At 40.2% G+C, this 22,939-nt stretch overlaps 1 protein-coding gene across 4 annotated transcripts; it reads right to left on the reverse strand.

The window, feature by feature from the left end:
• Positions 1-295: 295 nt before the first annotated feature.
• Positions 296-22,186, reverse strand: LOC118004097 (tripartite motif-containing protein 34-like). 4 transcript variants are annotated; one of them, XM_034995265.1, is made up of 7 exons: positions 22,053-22,179; positions 19,459-19,579; positions 11,805-12,291; positions 8,942-9,037; positions 8,073-8,303; positions 3,104-3,126; positions 567-1,912 (listed from the first exon to the last, which is right to left on the reverse strand). In XM_034995265.1, the coding sequence occupies exons 3-7, from the start codon at positions 12,228-12,230 to the stop codon at positions 1,768-1,770; spliced, it is 921 nt and encodes a 306-aa protein (XP_034851156.1). In that variant the 5' UTR covers positions 12,231-12,291; positions 19,459-19,579; positions 22,053-22,179; the 3' UTR covers positions 567-1,767. The 4 variants fall into 4 exon arrangements, with proteins under 4 accessions (XP_034851158.1, XP_034851156.1, XP_034851154.1 ...); XM_034995263.1 differs by having other exon boundaries at positions 19,459-22,186; XM_034995267.1 differs by lacking the exons at positions 567-1,912; positions 3,104-3,126 and adding an exon at positions 296-320 and having other exon boundaries at positions 19,459-22,184.
• Positions 22,187-22,939: the final 753 nt, after the last annotated feature.

Consider the following 22,939-nt stretch of genomic DNA (forward strand, 5'->3'; position numbering starts at 1 on the left):
TACGTGCTAGAAAACATTTTGTTGGTTAATTTTCACAATTCTATATCAGGTACCTTTCTTTTTTTTTTTTTACAAATGAGAAAACTGAATCCCATAGAATTTCATGAGACACTGACACAGCTTATATTTTCTAGGAGCAAATATTTATTAATAAATCAAGATACTCAGGGGCACATGGGTGGCTTAGTAGGTTAAGCATCTGCCTTCAGCTCAGGTCATGATCTCAGAGTCCTGGGATGGAGTCCCATGTCCGGCTCCCTGCTCAGTGGGAGTCTGCTTCTCTCTCTCCCTCTGTCCATCCTCCTGCTCTCTCGTTATTTCTAAATTTAAAAAAATAAATCAAAACACTTAGATGTTTATACTTAATGGCATTTATTTTCTTACAGTGATCCTAAGCATGGTGCAGTTTTTACAGCAAGATGATTTTAAGAAAATAAACACATCATTTATGTACATTATTCAAGGTTACACTGCATTGTGTGGAGAGACAGGACAGGAACCCAAACACTCTGGACACAAAACTATCACTCTTAGTTATTATTTTTGATGTTTTTTTCTGAATGAAGAGTGTTCAAATGGAGAGAAGGAAGGCAGCAAGGAAAAGATGATGAGAATGGTGCAGATAAGCTCAGTGCATCAGCTGCACCCAAGGCAAGAGGCACTACAAAGAAATGAGTATGGATGTAAGAAGGTTCAAGAGCTTGGTGAGCACAGAGTATGGGGTCATTACACTCCATAGGGTTGAAATACAGAAAAGCTTCCTGAGAAAAGGAACATGAAGAGAATTTGTAGATGAGAAACCCGTGGTTTGTGACATTGAAAAATGAGACAGTGCCAGCCTCATAGTATAGGAAAACTCCAACACAGTGGGGAGGGACAAGCAGGGCCAGGATTAAGATGAAGGGATCAGAGAAGGATGACTCCTCAAAAGCATTATATTCAAGTTGATCTGGCACCTTTTAATGCAGTAGTCATATTTGGTTGAAACCTAGAGTAAACATGTTGGTAATTTCAATTATGTCTAACATGAAAGTTCACATTGGGTTCTGGGCATTTTCCATTATATACCTCCAGAATCTACCTCCAAGTAATGTTTCCCCAATCCAATAATGAGGGATCCCAGAACACCATAATTGCTATTATATGCATTATTTGGTTTCCAACAGCACACACACCTCATTTGTCTTCGATCTGTAGAAATAGGCAGCATATGTTGTATTTTGGAGATGATATGGAGTCATGTGAGGTGCAGAAAAATTGGGGCTGGGTGAGAGACATGACTTAGCTTTGTTTGTGACACTGTGGGAGGGATCTTGGGAATAACGTGAGTGGGAACTAGGAAGAATTCTGTCTGTTCTTGGGAGAGGTATAACACTGCAGAAGCAGAATATGTATGTATGTGTTGGAAGGGAAAACAAGGGTGTTGGAACATGAGACCTACTAGGAATGAAAAATTCTGAAAGGTGATGAGAACAAGGTGGTTTGATGACACTGATTTCTCCTCACCTCAGTAGCACTACATGTGTCAGCTCTCAAATAATAAAAGACCATAATCAACACAAAGGAGACAGCCCTGAAATCTCTTTCCCCTGAAGATTAGGGGAAGGACTGGGGACTATGGAGAGCTGGTGAACTGGTTAAGGAGAGTGTGCCCCAGACACCTGGCCACGTCCCATTAAATATGACCATATCATCAGCATGTGATGTCCTTTGTCTTCTCTCTCCATACCTAGAAGTTGTGCCCTTTTCCCCATTTAGCCCCTGCCATCACAAGACTCCCACAGCCAACCACTTGCTCCAGCACTCCTCACCTCTAAACGCTTCTATTATCACTTTCAGATCAGGAATTCGGGACACTTTCCTTTGTTCCTTGAGAAACATGTTTTGTTTCTTCAGACTCAAGTTCTTACTCCTAAGGATGACAAAAATTAAACCCCACACTTCTGAATTTTTGTCCTTCCAAAATGACTGACTTCCTATTCATCCTATTGAAGAGCTTGAGCCCTCCTCCCCAGAGACCCTGAGAAAGAGGAGAGCAGACTCCTGACCTTGGAGCCAGAAGAAATGTGTTCATGTTTACCTTCCCAGTTACCTTCTGTGTGACCTTGGGAAAGTCTTGACCTCTCAGAGACACAGTTTCTTCCTTCCAAAATTAAATCATCAACCTCTCCCTCTCTATCTCCTAGAAGTTATATGAAATAATGGATATAACAAAACAAAATTTTGGTAACTTGAAAAAAAATGTGTGGAAAAGCCACTGCATGGTGCAGGTTCCCAGGCCAGATGTTCAGAAAGTGAAGTTGCAGAACCTGGCTCCTGGATGTTTGGAACATATCAAGTGTGGGAATATTGTCTGGGGAGGACCAAGATCTTTAAACTCTGCTCCCCAGTTGGGAAGCCCTCAGAATAACATCTGAGCTTTTAGGTTCTCTGGTAAAATTTGCAAACACTTAGAACAGAAGACACGAACACCAAAGTAATGATGGCCTGAATTTCGTGTGTTAGGAAAAAGCTTGATGCTGTGAGGTAGGTGTGCAAATTTATACACAAGGATGTTACCTTTCCATTCTGGCTTCTAAAATGTGTGACGGAGATGGATCACTTGTGTGTATACTAGGGCCAAAATATTCCATGAGATTCAAGGTTGTCTTTGGAAATCTAAACAGAGCCATATAGAAGGTCTCTTCTATTCCCAGGGCAGAAGTTTAAATATAAGGGAACTGTCTCCAACTCCAGGTGCTTGGCTATGAACTTCCCATAGCCAAGCTCCTATGAAATATAAGTACCTGAGTTAGTTACGGGCATGCAAGGTGAATAAAATTTATGAAGTCACAGGGGTCTGCCACCCCTTATCCACAGTACTGCTACTGACCCAAACTGTGTGACTTCCCACCACCCACCTTCCCTCCCACAGAACCTGGTCCATTGTCAATAGTTACAGAACACTCAAACCACAATTTGTGAATAGAAATTTAACATATAACTATACCCAAACTGTCCTGCCTTGAGAGATGTTTTATTCTAATTGATTACCATAGAACTCTAATGACTTTAAACCTCTTTTCACTGCACAAAAGGACCATCTCTGATCCCCCACACATACCTTTCCATGATGTGATTCACATCCTAGGGAAAAAAGGGAAGACGTGAGTCAAGAGGTAATAGACCCTTCTCATTTACAAAGCTTCATCACATCCCCACCAACCCCATGGTAGGAGTAAAGATGGTCTCAATGTGAGAGCAAATAAGTAAAAATAAGATCCAGGCTAATCATTCCAGAAGATATGTGAGGTTGTCAGATGTCCTAAAAGGTAGAAACAGCTTTGAGCCTTGTAGAATTATAGCATGAAGCTTCTAGTATCTGGAAATGAGACATATTTATGAGGACAACAAGAGTCCCATAATTGTTTCCTAAATGCATGAGAAAGTTTGAATAATGCAATGGTTCTTTCATTTATTCAACAGAAACATAAAGTGATATGCCATTATTTGCCAAACCTCAGGACAGGCTTTGGAGAATCAAAGATGAGTAAATAACCATAATATCCCTCAAGAAGTTTACACGGCTTTGCAGAGGACACAAGCAAATATATTAAGTTAGGTGTTTTTCAAATCTCTCCTCATTTTATACACTACCTATAATTGACCTTATCCACTCTCTTAAATTCAACACACACATATATGCACTTGATTTCCAACTCTTTGTTTTTACTCAGTTTTGTCTCTTAGATGCACATTAACATATTCAGTAGTAAAGAAGCCACAGGAACTAGTGGGTTAAGATGTTTAATATGTAACTTACCATTCACCAACCAAATCGTCTCCTCTCTTATACTCCATTGTTCATAATGTTACAAATATTCACTCAGCCACTGTCCTAAAACTACAATTTTTACCTGCACTTCAGGTTCTACTGAGCAATTTAATCCACATTCTTTTTTTTTTGTTATTGTTTTTATTTTTTTAAGTTTTTATTTAAAATTCCAGTTAGTTAACATACAGTGTAATATTAGTTCAGTTTAGTCCATATTCTTAACAGTTTTTAGCCATCTGATTTTCTTTATCATCACAGATATTGTTTTGGTTGTTTGAACAAATATCTACCAATATATTTGGTTTCCTTTACCTCAGCCTTCTTTCATGTCACCAAAAATTAGGCCAACAGGTGGGTCAACAAGGGCCAAAAAAAAGAAAGGTTTTGCTCTCTGTATTAGGACTTTTATGTTGTATATGACAAAAAGCAAAACCAAGTAGAGAAAAGGATTTGGGGGAGCAGTTATAACTTTAATCAAAGCTGAATTTTGAAGCTCAAACCCTATCATCAGGATCTGGTCTATGTCTTCCAAATTCTATTTATTCCCTCTATATTGAATTTACTCTCAGTTCATGAAGGAAACATGAATCTCCTGATATAAACTCCAGAAGAAAAGAGAACTTCTCTTCCCAGTTAAAAACAACACCAACAACACCACCAACAAAACACAACCAGAAAACAAAAACCAAAAAATTCTTATGTCTGCGTGTCATTGCTCTGCATTGGATCAGGTGCCCATATTAAAGCATCCCTGTGTTGGAGCTGGAAGGAAATGAAGCAGTGTTGGAGGCAAGTTTCTATATCTTACTGGAATTAACTTAGTATTAATCTGAAGTAGGCCATGATAGGGTAAGATGCATACTCTAATCACTAGAACAACCACTAGGGGGAAAAAAATTAAAAAACAAACAACAACAACAACAAAAGAAACCCACAGAAATAGGAAAACTTAACATTTTATGCTAGAAATATTTCTTTAACTCAAACAAATCTAGTTAAGGAGAAAGGACAATGAAAACTACAGGCGACATATGGAAAAAACCCAGTAATATGATAAATGTAAATACAGCTACATCAACATTAGCATAAAATGTTACTGTCTTTAACACCTCCATTAAAAGGCAATGATCATTGGACTGGATAAAAAGCAAGATTCAACTATTGCTATCAACAAGAGACATATTTTGGATACAAAGACACAAATATGGCAAAAGTAAAAAGATAGAAAAATATATACCATGCAAGCAGTAATCATAAAATAGCTCGTGTCTATATTAATATTAGACAAAATAGACTTTCAGACCATAAATATTATGAGAGAAGGAGAGAGAAATTTCAGAATGATAAAAAGTTCAGTACATCAAGAAGGGATATAACAATTACAAATGTAAATGTACAAGAGCAGAGTTTCAAAATACACAAACCAAAATTGAAAGGATTAAAAAGAAAAATAGACAATTCAGTAGTTGTAGATTTCGACAGCTCACTCTAAATAATTGATAGAATAGCATGTTACCAAAAATACAGAAGACATGGATGATACTATTAACCAATTTGACCTAACAGATATCTATAGACTATTTCATCTAATAAATGCAGAATACACATTCTTCTCAAATTCACACAGAAAAATTTTCTGGACATACAATATTTTAGTCCATAAAACAGGTATCAATACATTTAAATAGTGAAATAATAAAATATGATTACAAGAAATTATATTTGAAAACCACAGCAAAAAAAAAGTAAGAAATCAAGTATTGTTAAATTAAACTGCATACTTTCTAGGTATTTACCCAAAGAATACACAAATATAATTCAAAGAGATACAAGCACCCCAGTATTTCCAGCAGCATTATCTACAATGGCCAAATTATGGAAACAGCACAAGTGTCCATCAACTGATTACTGATAAATAAAACATGGTGTATATATATTATAATATATAATAATTTATTTATGTCTTTATATATATAAAGAATATGTCATATATATGTGTATGGGGTGTAGATAGATGATAGATAGATAGATAGATAGATAGATAGATGATAGATAGATGATAGATGATAGATAGATGATAGATAGATAGATAGATAGATAGATAGATAGATAGATAGATACTATGGAATATTACTCAGCCATAAAAAAGAATGAAATCTTGCCATTTGCAACAACACGGTTTGAGCTATAAGGTATTACACCAAGTGAAATAAGTCAGTCAGAGAAAGACAAATACCATATGTTTTCACTCATATGTAGAATTTAAGCAATACAACAAATGAGCAAAGGGAAAAGAGAGAGAGCGAGACAAACCAAGAAAAAGACACTGAACTATAGAGAACAAACTGATAGTTATCAGAGGGGAAGTGGGTGGGGGGGGATACGTGAAACAGGTGATGGGGGTTAAGGAGGGCACTTGTGATGAGCACCAGGTGATGTATGGAAGTGCTGAATCACTATATTGTACACCTGACACTGATATTACACTGTAGGTTAACTGGAATTTAAATAAAAACTTAAATAAATAAATAAATAAATAAATAAATAAATAAATAAATAGCACACTTTCAAATATCCCAAGGGTTAACCAAAAAATTCACAAAAGAAATTAGAAAATAAGTAGAACTAATGAAAACAACAACTAAAGAATCAAAATATGTGGAATAATATGTTGGCTAATTGAACATAATAATTAAATAAATAAATATAATAAATATATGGAATATACCTAAATTATTGCATTTATATCATTAAATACTATATCAGAAATGATGGTCTCAAATAAGTAATCAAAGTTTCACTTTAAGAAACTAGGAAAAGGGGCGCCTTGGTGGCTCAGTCGTTAAGCATCTGCCTTCGGCTCAGGTCATGATCCCAGAGTGTTGGGATCGAGTCCCACATTGGGCTCCCTGCTTGGCGGGAAGCCTGCTTCTCCCTCTTCCATTCCCCCTGCTTGTGTTCCTGCTCTCACTATCTCTTTCTCTGTCAAATAAATAAATAAAATATTTTTTAAAAATTTAAAAAAAGAAACTAGAAAAAGAATGGCAAACTAAACTCAATACACACACTCATGTTCATGTGTGCATACATATTAGTGTTCATGTATGTACACACATTCGTGTTCATGCATGCACACACACTCATGTTCATGCGTGCATATACACATACACACACAAAGGAAACAATAAAAAGGAGACGAGACACAAATGACACAGAAATGTTAAAAAAAGCGGGGCGCCTGGGTGGCTCAGTTTGTTAAGTGGCAGCCTTGGCTCAGGTGGTGATCTCAGGGTTCTGGGATTGAGCCGCTGTTGGTCTCCCTGCTCAGTGGGGAGTCTGTTTCTCCCTCTCCCTCTGCCCCTCACCCCTGCTCATGCTCTCTCTCTCTCCCTCTCGAATAAATAAAATCTTTAAGAAAAAAAATGGTTAAAAAAGTAAATGAAATAATAAAGTTTGTTCTTGAAGAAAATCAATAAAATTGACCAAAGACAACTAAACTGTCCAAGACAAAAAAAGAGAAAAAGCACACAACCAAAATCAGGAATAAAAGAGGAGACATTACTGTGTGTGCTATAGAAACCAGAGGGATTATAAGGGATTATTATGACTACCTTTATGTCTACAAATCAGGCAACTTTAAAGTGGACAAATCCCTACAATGACATTTATTATCAAAATATGACTTAAGAATGGTAAAAAATATAAGCAAACCTAGTACATATTTTTAAATATTATTTTAAGCCTTTTGAAAAAGAAAAGCCCAGAATGAGATGGCTTCACTGGTGAATTCTATCGAATATTTAAAGAATAAATAATACTAGTCCTTCACAATTTGTTTTTTGTTTATTTGTTTTTCAGGAAATAAAGAAAGAGGGAGAAAAATCTTAGTTTATTCTATGAGGGGGAAAAAAAGTCTTAGAATGTGACGTTCATTTGTCTGTGACCAAGCTGAATCATGAAGAGGTACCTGAGAAGTCCTTGGCACTAGATCACTGATCACAGAGCCCTCTAGACTATCACTGGATACAGTACAAATTCTGCCACCATCAGATTTCTGCACTGCACTTGATAAATAAATATGAAATTGTCCCTTGTTATTTATTCCTATAATCTCTGACACACATACAAGAAAGGGGATACTGCAAGGCCAAAGGAACCTTAGTGTCACCACCAGGAAGAGCAAAGCAACATGGGAGAGAAGGAAACTCGGTCTTCATTTTTGTCAAATCTCAGATGCTGGGGCTTCTTCCTGAGTTACCTGCAGCATGTCTACTGTCGACCCCTGCAGCCGATGCTCTAGTTCCGAGACCAGGTCTCTCACCAGCTGGCTCTGCTGGACCAGCTCATCCTCCGTTGCAGCCAGGGTGTCAAGAATAGCTTTCTCCTCGCTCTCCAGTTTCTGCACCACCCTCAACTCCTCATTCTCCAGGATAGTCTTGAGTTTTTTAAACTGTGCTTGGACACCCCTTTTTTCATTTTGCATGTGATTCTTCAGAAATGAGAAAGAGAGGTACTCAGGCTATTGGCAGAGACTGGGAGTCAGAAAGAGAACTATTTTCTTTGGAAAGTTCTCACTGGGAAATGACAGAAGAGCAAGGGAGCAATTCTTGGGGAAACGAACTTTTCCTATTATTTTTTGTCCATCACATTCCAAAACGATGATCTCAAGTCTGCATTATTGAGGCCAACCTTGAGCCCAAATAGGATCCTTGGGTTTGGCTCTATTTTCACGCAGCTGTCCAGGACAACCAAGACTCCTTGCTTTACTGCTGACCCCCATCCTCTCACCCTTGGCTGAAAGTTGAACAATGAAGACAAAACCATGAGTCATTGCTAAGTGTCTTCCCCAAGGAGGGTCAAAGACTCAAAATCACAACAGGAATGTAACACAGAATTCACTAGCCATCTTCTATGTGAATACCTCCCCCTAAACATCTGTGTTCATTTATAACATGTTCACTTTTCAGCCCCCACTTTATCAGGGAAAGGATAAAGAAGAGGACTAACCAAAATACTTTTGGACATATCAACTATCAGGGAACAAAAAGGAAGGGAGCTCCTTGTCACTAACACCCAAGGTCCTGTCTATACTTTTGTCTAACTCTCTCAGGAAGTATCTCCTCCTACCTTCCAGGAAGTTCTCTCTTCTCTGAGGGTAGCTTCCAACATGTTCGCTTCCTGCTGCTCCTCCCTCAGCTTCTGCAGAGCTGTCTGGAGCTTCTCCTATGAGAGAGGAGTCACACCAGAGTAAAACTGTCAGATTTCCCAGCATCAGCATAGAAGATAAATGGGGAAAATATCAGGCCAATCTCCAAAGGGACTAGAGTTTACAGAATCAGTGAGAATAGCAATTAGAATCTATGACTTGGAAGAAAACTCGACGTGGTGAACATGTTCTTTAAGGCCCAGTGATGAGCAACAACTAATGAACTGTTGAACACTACATCAAAAACTAATGATGTATTATATGTTGGCTAACTAAACATAATAATAAAAAAATCTTTTCAGCATCTACAGAAATAATCACTTTTTAAATATATAAATGTATCAATTATATTAACAAAATTACATTCTATTCAGAAAACTATATTAAGAGATTTCCCAGTACTTAATTATACTTGCATTTAAAAAATAAACCAAAAATTAATCAAGAAAAAAAAGACCCAGGTGATAGACATCACCATCCCTTCATCAAAAAGAGGACTGATTCTCTTTGTACTATTAGAACAAACCAAACCCTGCAGCAAGGAAAGAACTTACATCTCCATCTACCCTCCTGTTCAGCAGGGTGATGAGGACCTCTCTTGAGCACTAAATCTCCACCCATCTAGCACAAGGCATAAAAGTATCTACTTCTGACTAAATCTGTACTATAGGTTTATCCTTTCATAATTTAATGGAATGCACAAAAATGTCCTTCAGGCAAAAATTTTTTTTTTAAATGTTCTTCAGGCCTTGAAAGGTGAGAATAGAAAGAAAAGACATCACAGGCCTCAGGCCTATGATGACAAGGTAATTAAAGTTGAGTGCATACACCACACACAAAAATAGACTCAAAATGGATGAAAGAACTAAATGTGAGACAGGAGTCCATCAAAATCCTAGAGGAGAACACAGGCAGCAACCTCTTTGACCTCAGCCGCAGAAACTTTTTCCTAGAAACATCGCCAAAGGCAAGGGAAGCAAGGGCAAAAATGAACTATTGGGACTTCATCAAGATAAAAAGCTTTTGCACAGCAAAGGAAACAGTCCACAAAACCAAAAGACAACTGACAGAATGGGAGAAGATATTTGCAAATGACATATCAGATAAAGGGCTAGTATCCAAAATCTATAGAGAACTTATCAAACTCAACACCCAAAGAACAAATGATCCAATCAAGAAATGGGCAGAAGACATGAACAGACATTTTTCCAAAGAAGACATCCAAATGGCCAACAGACACATGAAAAAGTGCTCAACATCGCTCGGCATCAGGGAAATCCAAATCAAAACCACATCGAGATACCACCTCACACCAGTCAGAATGGCTAAAAGTAATAAGTCAGGAAACAACAGATGTTGGCGGGGATGCGGAGAAAGGGGAACCCTCCTACACTGTTGGTGGGAATGCAAGCTGGTGCAGCCACTCTGGAAAACAGTATGGAGGTTCCTCAAAAAGTTGAAAATAGAGCTACCATACGATCCAGCAATTGCACTACTGGATATTTACCCCAAAGATACAAAAGTAGGGATCCGAAGGGGTACGTGCACCCCGATGTTTATAGCAGCAATGTCCACAATAGCCAAACTATGGAAAGAGCCAAGATGTCCATCGACAGATGAATGGATAAAGAGGTGGTATATATATACAATGGAATATTATGCAGCCATCAAAAGAAATGAAATCTTGCCATTTGCAAGGACGTGGATGGAACTGGAGGGTATTATGCTGAGCGAAATAAGTCAGAGAAAGACGTATCATATGACCTCACTGATATGAGGAATTCTTAATCTCAGGAAACACACTGAGGGTTGCTGGAGTGGTGGGGGTGGGAGGGGTGGGGTGGCTGGGTGATAGACATTGGGGAGGGTATGTGCTATGGTGAGTGCTGTGAATTGTGTAAGACTGCTGAATCATAGACCTGTACCTCTGAAACAAATAATACATTACAGGGGGCGCCTGGGTGGCTCAGTCTTTAAGTATCTGCCTTCGGCACAGGTCATGATCCCGGAGTCCCGGGATAGAGCCCCACATTGGGCTCCCTGCTCAGCGGGAAGCCTGCTTCTCCCTCCCCCACTCCCCCTGCTCATGTTCCCTCTCTCACTGTCTCTCTCTCTGTCAAATAAATTAAAAAAAAAAAACTTAAAAAAAAAGGTGTTGAGTGAATAAATAAATGAGCTAAGAGCCAACCTTTATGTCAAATGCCAGGCATTCACTAGTGCCTGGTATGTACTTATTGGGATGCCTGGGTGGCTCAGTTGGTTACACATCTGCCTTTGGCTCGAGTCATGGTCCCAGGGTCCTGGGATCAACTTCTGCACCAGGCTCCTTGCTCAGTGGTGAGCCTGCTTCTCCCTCTGCCTGCTGCTTCCCCTGCTTGTGCTCTCTCTCTCTGACAAATAAATAAACAAAATCTTTTTAAACAAATAATATATTACATGCTAAAAAAAAAAGAAGATAGTAGGAAGGGAAAAATGAAGGGGGTAAATCAGAGGGGGAGACGAACCATGAGAGACTATGGACTCTGAGAAACAAACTGAGGGTTCTAGAGGGGAGGGGGGTGGGGGGATGGGTTAGCCGGGTGATGGGTATTAAAGAGGGCATGTACTGCATGGAGCACTGGGTGTTATATGCAAACAATGAATCATGGAACACTACATCAAAAACTAATGATGTATGGTGATTAACATAACATAATAAAATTAAATAAAAAATTGAGTGCAAAGTGGTGATTTCTCAACAAGTTCTATTTTCTGCCCTGTGTTCCCTCCATCCTGGTCTCTTACCTGGTACTCCTGGACAGCCTCTTCCATGAGGACTGTTTGGTGACCACGGTGCTCCTGAGACCGCTCGCAAACCCAGCAAATGACCCTCTTATCCTTCTTACAGAAGAGCAAAAGCTTTTCTTCATGGCGCTCACAGAGATTTCTCTTCTGCTCCTCTTCAGAGCTCACCTTGACCTCTTGGAGCCTCTCCACTATTTTGGCCACATGCCAGTTAGGCCGCAGTTCCCCAGAGCAGAAAGCCATTTGGCACACAGGGCAATTGCTGCTCTTCCCTCCTTGGCTTGTCACAGACTCCTTGTTCTCTGCAGCGATGCAGGCTTTGCAGAAGCTGTGGCCACAGTCCAGGCTCAGGGGTTCCTTCAGGAGGTCCAGGCAGATGGGGCAGGTCACCTCCTCCTCTATGTTTGTAAGGAGTTTAAAAGCCATAACAGCTGCTCTTTTGCTCCTATCTGTCCTGACCTCAGTGGTTCCTCTTGTTCACCGATCCCTGTATGATTGGCAAGGTTAAAAGGGGGCAGAGTTGGAAAGAGTAAAATTATAATAATTGTGTAGAAATCAAGGACAAGCCCAAATCATAATATTGAAGGGCAAGAAAGAAAAGGTGGAGAAGGTAGGAGTAGGGGACCCCGTTTCAACAGGTCCCTTGAATTTAGCTGGATATCTATGAAGCCATTCTGAACACCCACAAAAATCAGCCTGACATGTTAAGAATATGTATCGGGATCTCTACAAGCAGAAAAGCACTGCCTATCTCAAGGTAGGAAGGGCAGTCATGAATCTGTGGGGTGATATCCGAAGATAAACAGAAGGGGGCAGGAGCCACCATAAGCTGGCTCCTGCAAAGTGCTGTTAACACCAGAGTGCCAAAGTGTCCTGTGTTGGGGACCCAGCAAAAACCCGCAGAACAGTAGCTGCGAAAGGGCTTTAGAGCAGCGCTCAGACATGACCCAGGAGGTGAGGGTGTGGACGCAGCCCAGGGCCGCTTGAGATTTTAGAAGCACAAAGGGCAGGGACAAGCCCAGGCCCCTGGGATGACCTCTGAGAGAGTCACTGTGGGTGTGCACCCTGGGAGGCTGAGGTTTTCAGCATCGCATACAGAAACAGAGACTGTGTCCTGGCAGGTTTAGTGAAGAGAGCAGACTGCAATTTCTCTGCTCTGGGCCAGAGGTTTGGGTGCGGCCATTTGTGCTCTGACCCTCTGAAGAGGTGCAGAAAGCCGTCAGAGAACAAAAGCTCAAAAAACCGGTTTCCAATGAGCCCATCCCCCTGACAGGGGGCAAGGCAACTCCACCCAAGCAGGGTCGCCTGAGAAACAGCATGGCAGGCCCCTCCCCTGGAAGACAGGCTGGAAGAACAAAAGGGCGACAACCCACGGACCCCATAAGACTGTACAATCTCAACACCAGGGGAAAATAGTATATTGAGCTCCAGGCATTGCCTCATGGCTTGTTTATTTTTCACATACGATGCTCTTTTTCTTGTTATTCTTTCTCTTATGTTTCTTCTGTTTTTTCTTTTTACCTTTTTTCTCATTTCAACTAGATGTTTAATATACCAATTTATATTTCATAGTAGCTTTTTAACTTGTACTTTTTTACACCTATGTTTTTTATAGATACATTCTTCATTGTAGTCCTTTTTTCCCTATTCAATATTACCTTTTTACATATACAAGTTTTACTTTCCCTGTAATTTTGGGAAGTAGTGTCTTCTAACAAACAGACCAAAATACACCAAGAACAACTGAAACACCCTACTTTGTCCACACTGAGAGATTATAGCCCCCCTTTCCCTTACCCCAATTTTTTAAATTTTTATTTATTTTTATTTTTTAATTTTATAAATTTTATTCTTGCATTTCATTTTGACTTTGTTTTTTTGGTGGTGGCTTCCGACTGCTCTGAATTTTCCTACGGCACATCTTGCTTGGTCGTGGTTGATATTTTGGACTCTGTACATGCCCTCAACCATCCCTCAACAGAATAACTAGGAGGAGGAACTCCCAGCAAAGAAAAGAACCAGAGACAATGTCCTCTGCTACATTATCTAATGGAAATAAAGATAGACTTCAGGGTAGCAATCATGAAGTCAATAGCTAAGCTTGAAAAAAGCATTAGTGACAATATAGAATCTCTAAGTGCAGAAATGAGATCTAATCAGGCCGAACTTAAAAATGCTATGAATGAGATGCAGTTTAACTCATTTTCTAACAACCAGGGTAAATGAGGCAGAAGAACGAGTTAGTGATCTAGAAGATAAGCTGATAGGAAGGAAGCTGAGGAGGATAGGGATAGGCAGCTGGAAGCCCATGAGAACAGACTTAGAGAGATCAATAATGCCATGAAACGTCCCAATGTCAGAATTATTGGGATCCCTGAGGCGGTGAAGAGAGAGAGAGAACTAGAAGGTATATCTGAGCAAATCATAGTTGAGAACTTTCCTAATCTGGGGAAGGAAACAAGCATTTGTGTCCAAGAGGCAGAGAGGACCCCTCCCAAGATCAATGAGAAAAGACCGACACCCTGACATATAAGAGTACAATTCACAAATCTTAGATCCAAGGAAACAATCTTGAAACTGGCTAGGGGGAAGAGATTCCTTACATACAGAGGGAGGAACATCAGAATAACATCAGACCTATCCACAGAGACCTGGCAAGCCAGAAAGGCCTGGCAAGACATACTCAGGGTACTAAATGAGAAGAACATGAAGCCAAGAATACTTTATCTAGCAAGGCTGTCATTTAGAATGGATGGAGAGATGCAGAGCTTCCAAGACCAGCAGAAACTGAAAGAATATGTGACCACCAAGCCGGCCCTGCAAGAAATATTAAGGGGGGGTTCTATAAAAGAAGAAAGACCCCAAGTGTAATAGACCAGAAATTTACAGAGACAATCTATAGAAACAAGGACTTCACAGGCAACGTTATAGCAATAAAACCGTATTTTTCAATAATCACTCTCAATGTGAATGACCTAAATGCTCCCATGAAAGGCACAGGGTTGCAGTTTGGATAAAAAAACATGACCCATCCATATGCTGTCTACAAGAGACTCATTTTGAATCTAAAGGTACAACCAGACTGAAAGTGAGGGGATGGGGAACCATTTTTCATGCCAACGGACCTCATAAGAAAGCTGGGGTAGCAATTCTTGTATCAGACATATTAGATTTTAAGGTAGACACTGTAGTAAGAGATACAGAAGGACACTATATCATTCTTAAAGGGTCTACTAAACAAGAAGATCTAACAATTGTAAATATCTATGCCCCCAACATGGGAGCAGCCAACTACATAAACCAACTATTAACCAAAATAAAGAAACCTATTGATAATAATACTTTAATAGTAGGAGACCTCAACACGTCACTCTCAGCAATAGACAGATCGCCTAAGCAGAAGATCAATAAAGAAACACAAGCTTTGAATGACACACTGGGCCAGATGGACTTCATAGATATATACAGAATATTCCACCCTAAAAGAACAGAATACTCATTCTTCTTGAACACACATGGAACTTTCTCCAGAAAAGACCACATAACTGGGTCGCAAATCAGGTCTCACTGATACCAAAAGATTGAAATTATCCCCTGCATGTTATCAGACCACAGTGCTTTGAAACTAGAACTCAATCACAAGAAAAAACTTGGAAAGAATTCAAACACTTGGAAGCTAAAGAGCATCCTGCTAAAGAATGATTAGGTCAACCAGGAAATTAAAGAAGAACTTAAACAATTCATGGAAACCAATGAGAATGAAAACACATCGGTCCAAAACCTATGGGATACTGCAAAGGCAGTCCTAAGGGGGAAATACATAGCCATCCAAGCCTCTCTCATAAAATTAGAAAAATCCCAAATGCACAAGTTAATCTTACACTTAAAGGAAATGGAGAAAGAGCAGCAAATAAAACCTAAACCAAGCAGGAGAAGAGAAATAATAAAGATTAGAGCAGAGATAAATGAAATAGAAACCAGAAAAACAGTAGAACAGATCAATGAAACTAGAAGCTGGTTCTTTGAAATAATTAACAAGATCAATAAACCTCTGACCAGACTTATCCAAAAGAAAAGAGAAAGGACCCAAATTAGTAAAATCATGAATGAAAGGGGAGGAATCACGACTAACACCAAGGAAATAAAAACAATTATTAGAAATAATTACCAGCAATTATAGGCCAACAAATTAAGCAACCTGGAAGAAATGGATGCCTTCCCGGAAACCTATAAACTACCAAGACTAAAGCAGGAAAAAATTGACAATCTGAATTGACCAATAACCAGTAACAAAATTGAAGCAGTGATCTAAAACCTCCCAAAAAACAAGAGTCCAGGGCCAGATGGATTCCCAGGGGAGTTCTACCAAACATTTAAAGAAGAAATCATACCTATTCTACTAAAGCTGTTTCAAAAAATAGAAACAGAAAGAAAGCTTCCAGACTCATTCTATGAGGCCAGCATTATCCTGATCCCAAAACCAGACAAAGATCACATCAAAAAGGAGAATTATAAACCAATATCCCTGATAAACATGGATGCCAAAATACTCAACAAGATCTTAGCCATAAGATCCAACAGTACATTAAAAGAATTATTCACCATGACCAAGAGAGATTCATTCCTGGGATGCAAGGGTGGTTCAACATTTGCAAATCAATCAACATGATAGAGCACATTAATAAAAGAAAAGATAAGAACCATGTGATCCTCTCAATTGATGCAGAAAAAGCATTTGATAAAATACAGCACCCTTTCCTGCTTCAAAGTGTAGGGATAGAGGGAACATTCCTCAATATCATAAAAATCATCTATGAAAAACCCACAGCGAATATCATTATCAATGGGGAAAATCTGAGAGCTTTTTCCTTAAGGTCAGGAACTTGACAGGGATGCCCACTTTCACCACTATTTTTCAACATAGTACTAGAAGTCCTCGCCTCAGCAATCAGACAACAAAAAGAAATAAAAGGCATTCAAATTGGCAAAGAAGAAGTCAAACTCTCTCTTCGCAGATGACATGGTACTTTATGTGGAAAATCCAAAAGAATTCCCCCCCCAAATTACTAGAACTCATCATACAGCAATTCAGAAATGTGGCAAGATACAAAATCAATGCACAGAATACAGTTGCTTTTCTATACACTAACAGTGTAACTGTAGAAAGAGAAATTAAGGAATTTATTGCATTTACAATAGCACCAAAAACCCTAAGATACTTCGGAATAAACCTAACCAAAGAGGTAAAGGATCTATACTCTAGGAACTACAGAATACTTATGAAAGAAACTGAAGAAGACACAAAGAGATGGAAAGACAATCCCTGCTCATGGATCGGAAGAATAAACATTGTGAAAATGTCTATGCTGCCCATAGCAATCTATACTTTCAATGCCATCCCGATCAAAATACCAATATCATTTTTCAAAGAGCTGGAACAAACAATCCTGATATTTGTATGGAACCAGAAAAGACCCCGAATTGCCAAGGAAAAGTTGAAAAAGAAAAACAAAGCTGGGAGCATCACACTGCCTGACTTCAAGCTATATTACAAAGCTGTGATCACCAAGACAGACAGCATGGTACTGGCACAAAAACAGACATATAGACCAATGGAACAGAATAGAGACTCTAGAAATGGACCCTCAATTCTATGGTCAACTAATTTTTGACAAATCAGGAAAAAATATCCAGTGGAAAAAGACAGTCTCTTCAATAAATGGTGCTGGGAAAATTGGACAGCTACATACAGAAGAATGAAACTCAACCATTCTCTTACACCATACACAGAGATAAACTCAAAATGGATGAATGACCTCAATGCGAGACAGGAATCCATCAAAATCCTAGAAGAGAACATAGGCAGTGATCTCTTTGACTTTGGCCACAGCAACTTCTTTCAAGACACATCCCCAAAGGCAAGGGAAACAAAAGCAAACATGAACTTTTGGGACTTCATCAAGAGAAAAAGCTTCTGCACAGCAAAGGAAACAGTCAACAAAACAAAGAGGCAACCCACAGAATGGGAGAAGATATTTGCAAATGACAGTACAGATAAAGGGGTGGTATCCAAGATCTATAAAGAACTTTTCAAACTCAACACTCAAAAACAAATAATCAAGTCAAAAAATGGGCAGAAGACATGAACAGACACTTCTCCAAAGACATACAAATGGCTAACAGACACATGAAAAAATGTTCATCATTATTAGCCATCAGGGAAATTCAAATCAAAATCACATTGAGATACCACCTTACACCAGTTAGAATGGCAAAAATTGACAGGGCAAGAAACAACAAATGTTGGAGAGGTTGTGGAGAAAGGGGAAACCCTCTTACACTGTTGGTGGGAATGCAAGCTGATACAGCCACTCTGGAAAACAGTATGGAGGTTCCTCAAGATGTTAAAAATAGAGCTACCCTATGACCCAGCAATTGCACTACTAGATATTTACCCCAAAGATACAGATGTAGTGAAAAGAAGGGCCAGATGCACCCCAATGTTCATAGCAGCAATGTCCACAATAGCCAAACTGTGGAAGGAGCTGAGATGCCCTTCAACAGATGAATGGATAAAGAAGATGTGCTCCATATATACAATGGAATATTACTCAGCCATCAGAAAGGATGAATACCCACCATTTGCACTGACATGGATGGAACTGGAGGAGACTATGCTAAGTGAAATAAATCAAGCAGAAAAAGACAATTATCATATGGTTTCACTCACAAGTAGAACATAAGAAATAGCATGGAGGACCATAGGGGAAGGGACGGAAAACTGAAGGGGGAGAAATCAGAGAGGGAGATGAACCATGAGAGACTCTGGACTCTGGGAAACAAACTGAGGGTTACAGAAGGGAGGGGGTTGGGGGAATGGGGTAACTGGGTGATGGGTATTAAGGAGGGCAGGTGTTGTGATGAGCACTAATGCAACTAATGAAACATTGAACACTGTATCAGAAACTGAGGTACTATACAGTGGCTAACTGAACATAATAAAAAAAGTTAAATTAAAAAAAAAAAAGTTAGAAAAGATACCACATTTGGAAAGTGCTCCCCTTGCTCCTGATCTCTCAGGTGGCCTCTGTTTCTGGGTGGCAGATACGGCCGGGGGAGAGGGATGAGTAAGGTAAGTGATTGGGGCTTGCAGCTGTCACCCCATTAAGCTCCTAAGCACAAGACAGACCAAGTTGATGAGAATTTACATAGAGTCATGCAGAAATGCTACATTGTTACGGGATGGGCATTAAAATGTTAGGATTCAAAGATCCCTCTGCCTTTGCTCTTGCTGTGGAGAGAAGGAAATTTCTACCTCTGAAAAATAGAGGATTCTGGCTTGTCCTCAGCAAGGTGCAATTCAAAATTATAGAGTGGGAAGGAGAATCTCCAGGGTAGATTCAGCCTGTAGAAATAATGGTCCCTGCATGAAAGAACAAAGCCTTTCAAGCCTTCAAACCTCCCTTCTTTGGGGACTGCCCCTCCCCCAACCTCCCCGGCCCATATCCCTGCCCCCCTCACTCTCAGCCGGAAGCTTGCAAGCTGGGCGTTACCCCCCTCCACCCTTCACAGCAGCTGCCTGAACACACGTTCAGCTCCCTCCAAAATTCAGGTCTTCTCCCCACCTCTGCCCTCTGCAAACCACTCCACACACCTTCAGACACCAGGTGAGAAGTCGTGCCTCCTTGGAGAAGAGTGGAGGCAGGCCAGGGAGGGAATGTGGTCAGGATTCTCTCAGCAAACCAGGGGCCGATCTCCACCAAGATCCGGAGGTGCTAAGTGAAAATGAAAGTTAAAATCTCTGGTTTGGGCAGGAAGGGAGGAGAGAGGCTGCAGACCAATGGGAGATCCCTAAGAGGTGACAAGGCTTTGTGCGGGGGCCCGGATGAGCCAGTGGTTGCACTCATTCCTTTCCGGTCCACTCCTAGATGCTGCTCTCCTGTCCTTTCAAGGTAATCAGTCCTTTGGGGCACTAGGCTTACCTGAGCAATATAATTTCACACAAGTGCGCCTAGCCTTTTTTCCCTACAAATGAGCTGTCCTGTGGAAGGAATAAAATTCCTCCTTTACCACAAGGAGGGACCCACACTGAAGGCTGCCCTGAAGCAGCCTTAGGAACACGGTCTCTACTGTTCTGAATCCATTTGCTAGACTAAGTGAATCTGGCAGGGGTGTATCCTATTAGGTGTGTGAGCGGGAAGGGCTATGCAAATCTGCAAGTCCCTCAGTGGGACAGTCAGTGGCTCTCACGGAGTGGCAGCACAGTGAGCCTGACCTTCAGAATTTGGATTCAGTATGGCCAAAATGACACTTCTGCTAAAGATGCTGGGAAGATGAAACTGTGGATGGTGTCATTTGTTGGGCAATGCTATCTAACATTATTTAACATACAATCCCTATAATCTTAGCATAATAAAAATGAAGCAGGAAAATCATTGTGAAGATTAATTTTGTGTTATCAACTTGACTGGCCACGAGTTGCCCCCATTAAACATTTCTGGGTCTGGGAGGTGGTTGTTTCTAGATGAGATTAGCATTTGAGTCTGTGGACTCAGTAGATTGCACTCCCCAGTGTTGTCGGGCATCATCTGATTTGTTGAGGGCCTAAGAGAAAAGAGGAATTCATCCCTTTTGTTTCCTGTTTGCCTGCTTGAGCTGGGATATAGGTCCTCTCCTGTCCTTGGACTGGAATTTACACCGTCACCCACCCTGGCTCTGCAGCCTTTGGTCTTGGACTGAATGACACCACCAGCTTTCCTGGGTCTGCACTTTGCAGGTACCAGATCCTGGAACTTCTCAGCCCCCATAATCATGTGAGCCAGTTGTTTATAATAAACCCCTTCGTGTAGGTTCTGTTTCTCTGGAGAACCCCAACAATTCTAAAGTTCTGTGTCAAGTGGCACAGGTGAATTGTGGTAATGACAGTGACAGTGAGACAGGTGAAATGTGCGGTGTCTAAGGATACATGCCAAACAGTGATGCAGTAGAGGTAAGGGCACAAGGAGGATATTGTAGAGGTGATAGTGTTTAAGAAGTCAACCATAATCCCATAAGACCTAGTCACATAGGAGGGAGTCATGGTTTAAAAAAAAGAGCTTTGAGTGGGATCTGCCATCTGAGTGGGTCAATCTGGGGTGCGGCTGTCTTTCACAGGAAAAGAGGTAGTTAAACAAAGAAGTTCCCCTACGTTAGCCCCTATTCTCATAGGTCTTAGGATCTTGTTATCACGCCACTTCTTCTGATGTCTCTTCATACTATTAACAACAAGCATGCATCTCATTTTGTTGCTGTTGTTGCTTAAACCCTGAGATCAAGACCTGAGCTGAAATCAAGAGTAGGATGCTCAACCTACTGAGCCACCCAGGTGCCCCGCATTTTGTTCTATTAAAAGTTGTCAAGATGCCCCTTATGGAAATTCCTCCTACATGCTCTTCTAGCTGTCTCCCAGGTGAGCTCAGTTTCTGGGTGGCAGAAATGGCCCAAGAAGAAGGATGGGCAAGGTTAGTTTTTCTGTTGTTTGTTTGTGAACTGCAGTAGATCCCGGAGTTTGAACTTGCAAATCTTGTAAGACTAGAAAACACCAAAGAAACTGCAAAGCAGAGCAACCATCACCCCATTAAGGCTCTCAAACCTAGGGAGGACAGGGCGCTAGGAATTTCTATGGAGCGTCATGCAGAAATCCAACATTATTATACTGAAACATTAAATTGTTAAGCTTCAAAGAACTTTCTGACTTTCCCTTATTGTCTTCCTCAAAGTATCTTTTTCATCCCTGAGCAGAGCCAGGCCTAGTGCTCTTCTCTGCTGCTTTCAGTGCGGAATTGGTCCAGAAGCCTGGGCTGTGGCCCATGGACACTTCATAGGCTCTTTGTCTAGGGCTTTCTTTGCTAGAATTTTTCTGGAAGTCGTTTCTAAAACTAGGGTTACTCCTAGAGGTGAGGACTCGGTCACTATTCCTTGAATTGGAAAATGAAAATGCATGAGTGGAAGGCAAGAGAGAGAAGTGCAGTGGGAAACCTAGTGTTATTACTGATCTTATCAGTGGTAATCACCCCACCTCACACTGCACCTCCAATTGTAAGTTTCATGAAGTCAGGGAGGGACTTTCTCTACTCTGTTGCTTATTGCCTTAAATCTATTAGAAGTTATTGCATATAAGGTCTGATAGATAGATATGCAGATATGTAACTATAAAAATATTTTTAATTGAATGGAACATCTTGATGATAAATCATACTTCCAGTTTACCATTCTTGCTGTGAACACAGTTGCTGTCACATCGTATAATTCAGTTATTCTTGGGATCCCTGGGTGGCTCAGTCGGTTAAGCATCTGCCTTTGGCTCAGGTCACGATCCCAGGGTCCTGGGATCGAGTCCCGCATCGGGCTCCCTGCTCAGTGGGGAGCCTGCTTTTCCCTCTCCCACTCCCCCTGCCTGTGCTTGCTCTCTTTCTTTCCCTGTAAAGTAAATAAATAAAATCTTTAAAAAAAATTCAGTTATTCTTCTGGTATCAATAACATACATATGATTCCCCTTTGATAATTTTTTATTGAAGTGCAATTAACATACATTATATTTGTTTAGGTGTACAACATGATGATTCAACATTTGTATACATTGTGAAACATTCACCACCGTAAATCAAGTTACTATCTATCACCATAGGAAGTCATGAAAAAAATGTTTTTCCTGTGATGAGAACATTCAAGATTTACTTTTGTAGGAATTTCAAATTTGCAGCACAATACTATTTGCTATAGTCACCATGCTATACATTATACCCCCATGACTTATTTTATAACTGGAAGGCCTTACTTCTTGATCCCCTTCACCCATTTTGCCCACTCCCAGACCCTGGCCTTTAGCAACCACCAATCTGATCTCTGTATCAATGAGTTTTGTGTTGTTTGCTTGTTTTGTTTTTCAGATTACACATATGATGAAATCATTATGTTATTTGTCTTTCTCTGACTTATTTCACTTAGCATAATACCCTCAAGGTTCATCTGTGTTGTTGAATGGCAAGATTTCACTCTTTTAATGTCTGAGTAGTATTCCACTCTATTATTCCATTGATGGACTCTTGGGTTGTTTCCACTTTTTGACAAATACTAATCAACCTTTTTATCTCCTG

Source organism: Mirounga leonina, unplaced genomic scaffold, assembly GCF_011800145.1.
Source record: "Mirounga leonina isolate KUSES-001 unplaced genomic scaffold, KU_Mleo_1.0 Mir_92, whole genome shotgun sequence".
NCBI lineage: Eukaryota > Metazoa > Chordata > Mammalia > Carnivora > Phocidae > Mirounga > Mirounga leonina.